This window comes from Salvelinus fontinalis, chromosome 12 (assembly GCF_029448725.1).
Source record: "Salvelinus fontinalis isolate EN_2023a chromosome 12, ASM2944872v1, whole genome shotgun sequence".
Lineage (NCBI taxonomy): Eukaryota > Metazoa > Chordata > Actinopteri > Salmoniformes > Salmonidae > Salvelinus > Salvelinus fontinalis.
The window spans coordinates 9,155,976-9,169,461 of NC_074676.1; the positions used below are offsets into that span (position 1 = coordinate 9,155,976).

A 13,486-nucleotide genomic window follows, 5' to 3' on the forward strand; every position below is an offset into this window, starting at 1 on the left:
CCCAGCACCATCCAGGACCCGCACGAATCCTGGACCGGTCCAAGTGATTGGTACATCTGGTGTCCTCTCCCGGGGCACAATCTGGAGTGCTGAGCCCGGGTCCAGGGGAATGGACCTCTGATGGAAAGAAACCCAGTGTGAGTTACTAATTAGTACCACACCAGTACTGTGTAAGTAAGGTGTTGAGCCATTGCTAGTACCTGTCCCTGTCTTCTCCTCCTGGCTTGTCTTTTGCTTCTCCTGGTCAGGACCAAGCGGCCATTTTGATATTTGATGTCATAGCCCTGCTGTCTGTAGTATTCCTCACACTCAGGCAGGTCTGTGGGTTTCACCTGGAGGAGGAACACACACAGACATCAACTTAGGGTTTTTGAATTGCTGCCAAAATCCAATATCAAAAGTGTGACACTGAAGCATTCCATCCACAGCCATTTGCCACAATGCTGGAGGTCAAATGTCATACTCAGGCCTCACCAGAGAGGAGGAGTTTTTTCCCTCCAGTGGGGCAGCGTTCTCTGCCTCGTACAGGTAGTAGTCTAGAGCAGCCAGGAAATGTCCAGGGGCAGGATCCCCACAGCTCCGACCCACCATGTTTGGCAGGCACTGACACTGGCCGTCCAATGAAGAGCACCTGTGGACATAACAGACAGGGAGATACAGCCAAACAAGGTTGGACAAGGGAGCAAGACAGAACATGCTTAGCCTGGGGTGTATTCTGTTTCAGAGGTGAAACGTTCAGAATGTTTACATAGCAATGTATTGAGTAGGACAGATGGGATTGATGATGAGTGTTTCACCTCACTGAATAAACCCCAGGTGTTATGTCAGTTTAGTGGTAAAGTAAAGGTCTAGTTTGGCCTAGTAGTCTAGGCAGCTGTTTCCAGCGCACATGTACTGCTGCAGCATGGGTTCAAATCTGGCCCACTGCTATTCAGCACACTCTTCTCCATCTTTCATCTCTGTCCAAGACTTAAAAATATATACTCTACCGTTTGGGGTCACTTATAAATGTCCTTGTTTTTGAAGGCCAGCATCCCGGAGTCGCCTCTTCACCGTTGACATTGAGACTGGTGTTTTGCGGGTACTATTTAATGAAGCTGCCAGTTGAGGACTTGTGAGGCATCTGTTTCTCAAACTAGACACTAATGTACTTGTCCTCTTGCTCAGTTGTGCACCGGGGCCTCCCACTCCTCTTTCTATTCTGGTTAGAGCCAGATTGCACTGTTCTGTGAAGGGAGTAGTACACAGCGTTGTACGAGATCTTCAGTTTCTTGGCAATTTCTCGCATGGAATAGCCTTCATTTCTCAGAACAAGAATAGACGGAATCGTTTCAGAAGAATGTTCTTTGTTTCTGGCCATTTTCAGCCTGTAATCGAACCCACAAATGCTGACACTCCAGATACTCAACTAGTCTTAAGAAAGCCAGTTTTATTGCTTCTTTAATCAGAAAAACAGTTTTCAGCTGTGCTAACATAATTGCAAAAGGGTTTTCTAATGATCAATTAGCCTTTTAAAATTATATACTTGGATCAGCTAACACAAAGTGCCATGACTATTGTAGCTGGAAAGTGCCACAGGAGTGATGGTTGCTGATAATGGGTCTCTGTACACCTATGTAGATATTCCATAAAAAATCTGCCCTTTCCAGCTACAATAGTCATTTACAACATTAACAATGTCTACACTGTATTTCTGATAAATTTGATGTAATTTTAATGGACAAAAAATTTGCTTTTCTTTCAAGAACAAGCCCATTTCTAAGTGACCCCAAACTTTTGAACGGTAGTGTACATATATAAAAATAAAGTAACTGTCCAGATTTCTATGAAATATGACCTATAATGAATTAAAATATGAGTGAAATCGTGAGATTTTCACTGGACAGCAACTTTAAGAAGTCATTATGTACTGTACAATGATGTTTTACACACGTGCTGCTGTAGGCTCCTCCATGGTCACAGTCACAAGGTGAGCAGGTGTGTACAGTGTTCCCCAGACCCCAGTAGCCTGGCTAGAGAGAGAGAGCGAGACAGCAAGAGCGAGATATAGTGAGAGATCAATCAGGTCGTTGGTGGCAGTTTATGGTAAGAGCTAAATCACACTAAATGTGGCAGAAAGAATCAACTCCATCGCTACAACACTGGTTGTCATGGACACATGGTCCTACCAGACATTGGTCACACAGGGGTCCCATGGCGAGGCGTTGACATACACACTGGCCTGTCACCTGGTCACATGGGTAGGGGGTCAGGACACTACCCAGGAAGTTACACCTGCACCCTAAACACAGAGGACCAATCAGAGAGAGGGGATGCACCACAGGGAGGCCAGCATAGGTATAGAATGAGTCAAGCAGATCTGGCTCTTGGTAAAGATTCTTACTCTGGCAGCCAGTGGGGTCCTCCTGGCTGAACCCGTAGAAGCCAAATTTACAGCGATCACACCTGTCCCCCGCCACGTTCTCCTTACACATGCAGCGGCCCGACACAGGGTCACACAGGCCATTATCCAGGGACCCCGTCAGGTCACAGTCACACGCTGGAGCAGAGGGAGCCAATGAGATCCACCGTTAGAACAGGATGGAGAGAGATTGAATGACGTCATCGATGCACAGCTTCATATAGGATGACATCAATGCAAGCGTCTATTGACTGCACTTCATGGGAGTAGTACAAGACTTACAGGGACAACTTCATATAAATCATTGGCAGATTATTTGCCAAGACCAAAATCCCAATCTAGATCTGAACCTGCTAGAAGCTGACTTACGGATACAGCCCCGAGGGTCTTCCATGGAGAGCTGGGGGTCCTGATAGAGATAGGGTCGGCAGCGTTCACACTGGGGACCCATGCGGTCGTGTCGGCAGCCGTCACACACCCCCCCACTGACCCTCCCACTGGCCTGGTACTGGTCTATGTCGAAGTGACACGTCTCCGAATGACCGTGACAGTTACACCCTAAGTGAAGAAACAAACACCAATTTAATACTTATACAATGTAGTACACTCCCAATTATACTATTTTCCACATAAGCATCTCGGATTTGAATTCCAGTCAGTTCATGCATAAACACCAGTCAAATAGTAAATAGCCCATTAAAGTGCATTACTTCTGCAGACATGTGGGTCAGTTTGGCCGGCCGGCTTCCAGGGGACATCGTTGTAAAAGTCCTGGCATCTCTCACAGTTTGTGCCCACAGTGTTATGTTGGCATACACAGCGCCCGTGAATCTAAGAGAACAAGATCAGAGATATACGGCGGTAAACAATCCTCGAAGAACCCCAAAAAGAAGAAGAAAAAACCTGTTCAGGATTCAATGTGGCCATTATGGATACAGTACAACTGCTACATTCCCTTTCTGAGCCATTCTCACCATGCCAGGCTCATTTAAAACGTCACCCCGGGTGCCATCCACCGGCATGCACATGCTGGCATGGCCATTGCAGAAGCAGCTGCCGCGCACCACCATTTCGTACAGGGCATAGTAGTACTTCTCCTGAGGGTTCCTCTTCTTCCGCCCCAGTAGGGTGTCACCCAGGGTGAACAGATGGGTGAAGTTGACCCGCAGGTTGGTCAAGGTGATCTGCTCTGAAGGGGAGAACATTTCAAATGGGTGAAAGTGTGTATGTTATTTTTTTTAAATAAATAAATATATATATATATATATATATATATATATATATATATATATATATACGTATAATTCTACATTGTTCCACTGATGGTAATAATGCAATGAAAAGTATAGGAGCAGTGTCTAACCTTGAATATGAGGAGCATATGGGTTCTCTATGTCAAAGCTTGGATCTAGAGCCTTCAACACCACCTGTAATGGAATCATAGATATGTGCCATAAGTTTGGTTATTGCGTTTTACATGTGTGTGTGTGTGTAAGTCACTCTAAATAAGTGTCTGCTAAATGACCAAAATGCAAATGCGTGTGTGTTTGTGTATCTCACCTCTCCGTCAGTAGACGGCTCTGAGGCGGAGTATCTGCTGTCACAGACGACGTCATCGGTGCTGCCAGCCGGCCCTTGTGAGACCCCAGGGAAGTGGGAGGCACAGTCCTCGGCAAAGTAGCGGAACACCTTCCAACTGTACCCGTAGTCTTTGGACCTCTCCACCAGCATGGCGGCAGGACGGAAACTCTTCAAGGTCAACAAAAGGAAATATTAGCAGAAAGTGGCAGCCAGAGCGAAAATGGTTAAGAACACTGTGTTATGGTTTGGCTGTGAGAGGTCTTAGACAAGGGGTGTTAGATACCTTGAAAGTGAGGACGAGATGACTGAACTGGAAAAGAGTCTCCAGATCCAGCCGGATACTGACTTGATGAGCCCCTACAGTTATGGATGAATAGTGGTATCAATGAATGTTGTAAGAATACATTTACTGGTGCCAAGGCCAAGGTCTTTTGTATCAGGTGTAGTCCAAAAGTCCCTAAAAGGGATTTTCCATAGCTGTCATTGTATAGTAAGCTCTAGCCGAGCCATTCTTAAGGTGCTGGAACATTCTTGCTCACCTCTTGATATGATCAGGCTTGGTTTAAATACATGCGTCAAATACTTTCAAGTGATTTGGTTAGCCCTGTCAGTACTCAGGCTATAGCTCACCTCAAATACTTTCACGTAAGTAACATTATGTTTTTGACCCAGGTCTGGCTATCATACAAACAACATCTGGAGTGAGACCCACCGTTCTCAGACTGCCACCACTTCATCTTGCGCTCAGGGCCAAAGGTGGTGATGACATTCTCAATCTGGTGGCTGTTTTGGTTGTTGTAGAGGTTGTAGGGCTGCCTGGAGTCACATTTGAAACACTTCTGCCCATCCTGAGAGAGACAAAAAGGGACATTTTCCATTTTGTCACTCAAAATAAGAGTGGTTTTACACATCTAATTGGTTTCTCATGGCAACAACTCCAATAACTGAGTGAGCGATTAAGTTAAAGTTTTGTTCTACAATTAGTTCTTAACCCCCCCCCCCCAAAAAAAGGAGGCAGTATTTTACGAACAAACGGATCTTATAAAGACATAAGACCACAAATCACACAAAAGTGTATGGAACTTCCATGAAGATGGTAGGCGTGTGAGGACAAGCATTCGCAAACACTGGAATAATCCCATTAAATCAACTCAGTCAGACAAGGTATGACTGGCCTCCTCTACTGTTATTCACAACTATCAATCGGTAGTTAGAGACCAACATTTGTCATGCATCTGTTCTGACTAACTAATAAGAAATTGAATCAAATAAAAGAACCAAAATGAACTAGAAAATTACATGCAAAAGAGGAACACACCCCACATACCTATCACCTGTCAAGGGAGAACAGGGGGAAGAGCTGCGAGAGAGAAAGGGATAAGTAGAAGAAGGAGAGACAGAAGGTGAGGGAGAAAGGCAGAGAGTGAAAAAGACAGAAAAGTGAAGGGGAGTGAAGCGGAAGCAAGAGGACTATACACACAATCATCATAGCGAGAGCAGAAAAATTAGTCCCAGAGCATGTTCAGGGAAAAGACAGGTAATGACCTATAAATGTAGCGGATCAAGACACGTCTGCAGTATGAGGCATTTTAAGGGCGAGCCACAGAGCTGTCAATCAAATGGAGAGAGTTGTTCTAAAACAACACTTTATATACTATTCTAACCTTCAACGTCTGGCTTAAAACCTGTTGAAAGTCTGTCGATAATACTGACCAGGTTTGGGTAGGTTACTTTCTAAATGTAATCAGTTACAGTTACTAGTTACCACGTTTTTTCAAAATGTGATAGTTACTTTTGGATTATTTTTCCCTTAAGAGGCGTTAGAAGACAAAAAGGATCCATCAAACGCATTTGGTGTGTCATCATAGCGGTCGCTGACTTGTGGTCAGACTCGCTCAGGTGAAATAAACTTAAACTTGAAAACTTTTTCAATGCTGAGCTAAATTTCATTGTGAAAACTAAGGCGTCAATGTATTTATTTTTTCTCGCAAACATCCTTTTTGAATTTAAAAGTAATCAAATAAGTAATCATCTAGTTTTCTAAAGTATCTGTAATCTGATTACAGTATTTTTTGCTGGTAAATTCACTGATGAACGTTACAGTTTTTTGTAATCAGGTTACATGTAATCAGTTACTCCTCAACCCTGGTACTGGCAAGCCTGATGTCTTTTTGCGTGGGATCACAGCTATAGTACCTGCACGCATTTGTCAATCTGTCGGTCTGCGTTTGTGGAACATGTCTGTTATGACATTAGTACTGTGTACAGAGACAGGTAAACATATGCAGACAACACTGCCTTCAACACCACGTCTCTAGTTTGTATTTAGGAACGGCGCACCGCAGAGCCGCCCTATCAAGGTTTAAGTCCTGACCTCCAGGTATCCGAGGATGCAGTAGTTCTGGGGCCCGTTCCGTCCACAGGTGGAGGAGGCTGAGAGCTGGGCAGCGCGGCCCACCATCAGGTCCCCCAGCTGGGGGTGGCAAGAGTTGACATCACAGTCTTCTTGGAGGAGGGCCCCAGGCACCAGCACTGGAACAGAGAAACTGAAATGTTCTTATCCTTTTCTTTGGCTTTAACCTGTTTAGTGTTAATTTATAGATTAACACTAAATGTAATACAGGATTCTGAATTTCAAAATATGATGTCAAGGCAGCACTATAATAGCTAGATTATGGGAGATAATATTATGAGTATTGTGCTATTATACTATTTGTTTTGGAAGGGTTTAAACCCTATGCTCACAAATGAACAGCATAGTGAACCAGACAAAAGGATAGACGCATTGACTATAATTACAGTATGTGTAAGCTGTCATTATGTAAACATTACAGGTCATTATTAAAGACTAGTGTGCTTTTGATTATATCCAGACACTGTAATCATACACAAGCCAGACGTTGTTCCTCATTTAATTTTCTAAGTAAACATTTTAAGTCAATTACAAGTTGTTTTAAAAGACATGCAGTCTTTGATGGGGCCTTTACGAAAATAAGTATTTTATTAAACAGAAATAAAAATGAACAAAAAAAACGAATACAACTTATGAGATGACCATAAGTCACTTTTTATAACACTCAAAATTTCTACTTGACAATAGTAAAGTTGTCCATACATGACGGAAATGATATCCACCATTTTGAATATTAGGGAAAATATGCAAATAAAAATGTCTCCCGCTAGAGAAAGCAAGTGCCAGCAAGTGGAAATATTCTCCATCAGTGTGCAGCAAGTGATCACACGCCTGTGGAAAAGAAGACTCATGGACTATAATGGCAAAGAGATTCTTCCTGCCAAAAACAAGACAATTTAATCCCGCCCCTGTTGAAACAAATAGCTGTGAGGATCTGTTTTTTCCTTTTTCTGCTACATGTGATTTGCCACTCATCAATTCTAATAGTGCCAAAGGAAGGTGCATGCGACTTACACACGAGCAGGAACAGAGAAACCATCCTGCAGGTCGTCGGCTGCCAGACCTACTGAGCGGTAGAAAACAACCCAGAGTGTGAAAACACAATATATTTCCTAGATATCACTGCACTGTTGGAGCTAGAAACATAAGCATTTCCAATAAACTTTGATTTGATTTTGAAGACAGTCGCCATGTTTTCAGTTCACTGGACCCAGATTAAGCCTATTCCCTGACAAAGAAGCAAGACTCAATAGAGATGCTCTAAATGGGGGTGCTTTTTAGTCCGAGAATGAATAAGGGTCCAGTGAACCAGGCCAAAGTGGTTATCACTGTCAAGGAGAAGGGAGGGAGAGGGTCTGTCAAAATGCATTGAACAGAGTTCAAACAAACAGAGACGTAGAGTGGAGAGTTGATGTTCAGGACCTTTCGACCAGTACAAGTAGGTGAGGGTATTCACGTTATCACAGATACATCAAGGTTTCACCAACATGCTGATAAATAGGTCCAGACATGCTGGGCAGGCCATTATTTTGGCTATCATGACTATGGCCCCATAGGATGACAACGCCCCCATCCACAGGACACGAGTGGTCACTGAATGGTTTGATGAGCATGAAAATGATGTAAACCACATGCCATGGCCATTTCTGTCTCCAGATCTCAACTCAATTGAACACCTACAGTATGAGAGACACCAAATGATGGAATGGATGAATGGTGTCACATCCCTCTAATAGTGTTCCGGACATTTGTAGAATCGATGCCAAGGTGCATTGAAGCTGTTCTGGCTCGTGGTGTCCAACCCCCTATTAAGACACTTTATGTTGGTGTTTCCTTTATTTTGGCAGTTACCTGTATATTGTCACAGCACAAATAATCCTGCAGCAATAGGATTTGAACGTTTAGTCCATAATGTTACTTGATCGGTGGTTAGGCCTGAAGTAGGCTACATGAAACGTGCAATGCTGTCAATATGTGTTAGTGTGGGTCTTCAGTGAATTTATGTAAATCATCTGCATTTGCTGCAGCGCAGGAAAATTCTCAACACCAAAAGAGTGATCAAATTAAAATCCTAAACTACCACATCTTTAGGCAATGTATTGTAAACACAAAGTGGCTGCAACAGTAAAGTTGACACATACCACAGACGTCATTTGCTTCATCAGTAAATATTCCGATCATTCTGGTGATGTGATATTAGCTAAGCTGCAATGCCGCTGGTGGTGTGACTGATTTGACCGTCTCCCTAATTGTATGGGCTACTTTTCTCACATCGTGGGTCATGTAGCCAATGCACAATGGGAGACGTCAATGCATGGCAGCAAAATAATACGCCCAAGGGACTACATTGGAATGTACAATGCCGTATATCACTGTTCCCTGCAAAAGTGAACCCTCAAGGGAGGAATGAACCTCAATGGGAATGTATGGGCCTCAAGAGATAGTATGCGGATTTACTCTTAGGCTATGCTTCGACTTGCATTATGGAACCAATCCATACAGTAACTCAAATCTCAGGTGAAAAACAGTCGCTAGAATTTAACGTAAAGCCAGCTAACCAACATAATGTAGCTGACATTGCCGGAATGCACATCAAACAGTCATTTAACATCATATATAAAAGATTGTTGGCAATAATGTAGGTTTTAATGGACAGTATACTGTAGAACAAAGTGTGTACATATTTCCTTGGCATTGTGTTATCACTAATTGCATGAAAACAGAATATGGTTTTCCATACCTCTGTACAGCAGCAAAGATCTTCTCCAACAGTGTGCTGCGGAATCGAATGAAGATCCCACAAAAGTCCTCAAAGAGGCAGTGAAACAAGACGTCTCATCTCAAATACATCACACTAAAATGACTTCAAACCAAATGACTGCCAACTACTCAGGGGAAAATAGTATGAGATATTATATTTGAGATCTATGTGATACCTATATTTGATAAGTGATCTACTGCACCAGATTTGCCTCAAGCCAATTTCCCAATAGAGTATCTTATAAAAAAAGGGATGATTCAAGAACAAAACGCATGTCCCATTCAAAGCTTATTACAGGCCGTATCATAAGATCGGTGCAGCGTTACAGTAGCTTTCTCATATCATAACGCAGACAGTAGTAGTACTTACAGTATGAGCAGTCTTCCCTGTATGCTTCCAGAATCAGCGCTTACCTGCTCCAGACCCTGACTGTGATTAGGGCGGTAATGATATGGAGTCTCAGCATGTAAGAGCACACCTGAGCACCATACAGAGAGAGAGAGAGAGCAGGCCAAACGAAGGCCCCCGGGGGTAAAAGTGAAGGAGAAGAAGGATTAGGTTTCATTCAAAGCTGACACATCCCTCTCTGAGTTATAGCTGAGGTACAGTACAGCAAGAGGGAGGGATTTACCTGGACAAAGACATGGAACACAGAGTGCACACAGTTACTGAGGTATGCTCACCTTCCCTGGATGTAGTCCAGTATGAGTTACCGAGGTATGCTCACCTTCCCTGGATGTAGTACAGTATGAGTTACTGAAGTATGCTCACCTTCCCTGGATGTAGTACAGTATGAGTTACTGAGGAATGCTTACCTTCCCTGGATGTAGTACAGTATGAGTTACTGAGGAATGCTCACCTTCCCTGGATGTAGTACAGTACGAGTTAATGAGGTATGCTCACCTTCCTTGGATATAGTACAGTACGAGTTACTGAGGTATGCTCACCTTCCCTGGATGTAGTACAGTATGAGTTACTGAGGTATGCTCACCTTCCTTGGATATAGTACAGTACGAGTTACTGAGGTATGCTCACCTTCCCTGGATGTAGTACAGTATGAGTTACTGAGGTATGCTCACCTTCCCTGGATGTAGTACAGCATGAGACAGGTGTTTACTCTAACAAAAACATAGAAGACACCAGTGGTATTGTCACGTTCTGACCTTAGTTCCTTTGTTATGTCTTTATTTTAGTTTGGTCAGGGCGTGAGTTGGGGTGGTGCATTCTATGTTGTTTTTTCTATGTTTTGTTCTATTATTCTATTTCTATGTGTTTGGCCTAGTATGGTTCTCAATCAGAGGCAGGTGTCAGTCGTTGTCTCTGATTGGGAGCCATATTTAGGTAGCCTGTTTGTCATTGTGTGTTGTGGGTGATTATATTTTCTGTTTGATGTTTCACCTTACAGGACTGTTTGTTTTGTCGTTTTATTGTTTTTGTTCAGTGTTCAGTTTCTTATTAAAACATTATGGACACTTACCACGCTGCGCATTGGTTCTCCTCTTCTTCCACCCACAACGAGCGTTACAGGTATCTTCTTTATGCTCACCATATCCTGTGCAGTGGAGTGGATACAATTCATAAAGCAATGAATTAGAACGCATGGAATAGTGTCTGAGTGCACCCCTTGCCTGGATGCCATACAGTATGAGGAAGGGGATTAAACCAACATCAAATAGTCTCTACTAATACATTATCTCCAAATACTGATACAGCTGTATCAAAGAAATAGAACACACATAGTTGTCAATCACAGGTAATGAAGGAAATAAAACCTAGGAGGTTATTCAATCAGAAACTGATCGCATCTCCAGAAGTGGATTTGATATATAGATTTAGAGCCTTCTTACTGGTTTTAATAACATTGTAATTTGATTTCCTTTTTATATACACTGCTCCAAAAAATAAAGGGAACACTTAAACAACACAATGTAACTCCAAGTCAATCACACTTCTGTGAAATCAAACTGTCCACTTAGGAAGCAACACTGATTGACAATACATTTCACATGCTGTTGTGCAAATGGAATAGACAACAGGTGGAAATTATAGGCAATTAGCAAGACACCCCCAATAAAGGAGTGGTTCTGCAGGTGGTGACCACAGACCACTTCTCAGTTCCTATGCTTCCTGGCTGATGTTTTGGTCACTTTTGAATGCTGGCGGTGCTTTCACTCTAGTGGTAGCATGAGACGGAGTCTACAACCCACACAAGGGGCTCAGGTAGTGCAGCTTATCCAGGATGGCACATCAATGCGAGCTGTGGCAAGAAGGTTTGCTGTGTCAGCGTAGTGTCCAGAGCATGGATGCGCTACCAGGAGACAGGCCAGTACATCAGGAGACGTGGAGGAGGCCGTAGGAGGGCAACAACCCAGCAGCAGGACCGCTACCTCCGCCTTTGTGCAAGGAGGAGCACTGCCAGAGCCCTGCAAAATGACCTCCAGCAGGCCACAAATGTGCATGTGTCTGCTCAAACGGTCAGAAACAGACTCCATGGAGCACGTGATGCCGCGGAGCTGAGCAGACGTTGACAAACCGGGCTCTTCAAAGTTATTCTATTATTACCTAAATAACAACGTTGAAACAATATTCTAACATCGGCTGATAAATTGTCAAGTACTTACCTTCCCAAATAGCCATGGACCGCCGAAAGAGAGGCAAGAAGGACGACCAAAACGCCGTTGACTCCCAAGATAACGATAACGCTAGCAAGATTAGCATTAGCCCTCATAACTCAAACGACAGTTCCAGACTGTTGCTCTCGGCCTCTTGCGAGCCTGCCGACATGCTGGCTACTCTCCTCCGGGAAATTCAGGATGGTAACAAAGGTCTTTCTATGAAAATCGATAAGAGAACGGCCGAACTCCATTCTTCCATTGATGACCTGAAATCCTCCATGAATGATCTCCTTTTGAGAACGACTGAGGCAGAGTTGCGCATTAGCACAGTTGAAGACACCATCGCTCGACATGACCAGGTCTTGATACAACTGCAAAAGGACAATGCCTACCTCAAAAACAAGGTAGATCAGATGGAGAACCAGAGCAGACGTAGTAATATCCGTGTGGTGGGATTGAAAGAGGACAGCGAGGGCCGTGACCCGGTCCGTTTCTTCACTCAATGGATCCCGGATGTCCTAGGCACAATCAACTTCACCAAGCCACTGGAAATCGAACGCGCCCACAGAACATCAGCGCCGAAACCCCGGCCAGATGAGCCCCCACGGGCCGTCCTGGTCAGGTTCCTCCGTTTCCAAGACAGAGATAAGGTACTGCAACTCGCAAGAGCCAAAGGGTCAGCCTTTTCCCGGATATGAGCGCGGATCTCGCAAGACGTCGCAAGCAGTTCAGACCTGCCGCCAAGGCACTGAAGGAGAAGAACATCATCGGCTACCTCATCCACCCTGCGCGGATGAAAGTTCAGTACAACGGTCGAAGCCATCTCTTCAACACGCCGGGAGAAGTGTACACTTTTCTCAAAGAACTGAGCAACGTCTGAGCCAGAACGGTCTCTTTGGGGGATAAGATGCAGTTTGTTTGTTTTCTCTTTTCCGGACTGAACCGCTGATATCCTCCTGGTCGCTATAATTGGTTTGTACATTTTCAACTAACCGTATCTTTCCGGGGTGAGTTCTATTACATTTACAGGAGAGTATATTTTGGTTTAGTACATATCACTGGGCGAAGCAAATAAGTGGGTTTAGGCCCACTGCTTTCCCCCTCATTTATGTTAATCTTTCGAAAAGAGACTCAAGCAGCCCTTACCGTAACCGTGGGCAGTAAATATTCAGCCATAAATGTCTATTCACAACGTTTGTTTTCAATTTAGAGAGCTCGCAGGTTTTAGTTTACGCCAAGGTTTAGCTAGTAAGAGCAAGATGGAAAGCGAGCAGCAACGTATCTCTACAAGTGTATTCATGTTTGATTGTTGGGATTGTGGTTTTAGCCTAACAATTGGGGTGGGTGGGATTCTTTATTTTTTCCCCCTTTTTTCTATGTTTATTGTTTCCTTCCTAAAGACACATAGGTCACTTCTGTGTTCAAACCAATGTGGAAACATTTCCTAACTATCTACATATGATAGATTTCCATTCAGTTACATATTTGAAACCCTACTATGCTTAATCCACTAAAATATGTCACATTCAACGTAAAAGGTCTTAACAGCCCGATTAAAAGGAAGCGAGTCTATACATACCTTAAGAAATTAAAGGCTGACATCGTGTTTTTACAAGAAAAACATCTTACAGCCAGTGAACACAAGAAATTGAAGAGGGAATGGGTAGGACAAGTTTTTGCGTCCTCTTTTAACTCCAAAGCAAGAGGAACTGCAA

The 13,486-nt window shown here is 43.5% G+C and overlaps 1 protein-coding gene across 1 annotated transcript in view; it reads right to left on the bottom strand.

Moving 5' to 3' along the window:
• The window catches only part of lamb4 (laminin, beta 4), a 26,776-nt gene extending 14,983 nt beyond the window's left edge, over positions 1-11,793 (bottom strand). Inside the window, exons 1-15 of the mRNA XM_055941249.1 lie at positions 11,778-11,793; positions 6,357-6,514; positions 4,695-4,830; positions 4,266-4,339; positions 3,962-4,150; positions 3,765-3,828; positions 3,376-3,590; positions 3,112-3,232; positions 2,771-2,959; positions 2,384-2,539; positions 2,169-2,281; positions 1,933-2,012; positions 475-631; positions 201-332; positions 1-117 (exon numbers count right to left, since the gene is read on the bottom strand). The exon at positions 1-117 is cut by the window's left edge and continues 69 nt beyond it. Coding sequence (XP_055797224.1) covers positions 1-117; positions 201-332; positions 475-631; positions 1,933-2,012; positions 2,169-2,281; positions 2,384-2,539; positions 2,771-2,959; positions 3,112-3,232; positions 3,376-3,590; positions 3,765-3,828; positions 3,962-4,150; positions 4,266-4,339; positions 4,695-4,830; positions 6,357-6,514; positions 11,778-11,793 — 1,917 coding nt within the window. The remainder of the gene's footprint in view (positions 118-200; positions 333-474; positions 632-1,932; positions 2,013-2,168; positions 2,282-2,383; positions 2,540-2,770; positions 2,960-3,111; positions 3,233-3,375; positions 3,591-3,764; positions 3,829-3,961; positions 4,151-4,265; positions 4,340-4,694; positions 4,831-6,356; positions 6,515-11,777) is intronic.
• Between the last annotated feature and the right edge of the window lie 1,693 nt (positions 11,794-13,486).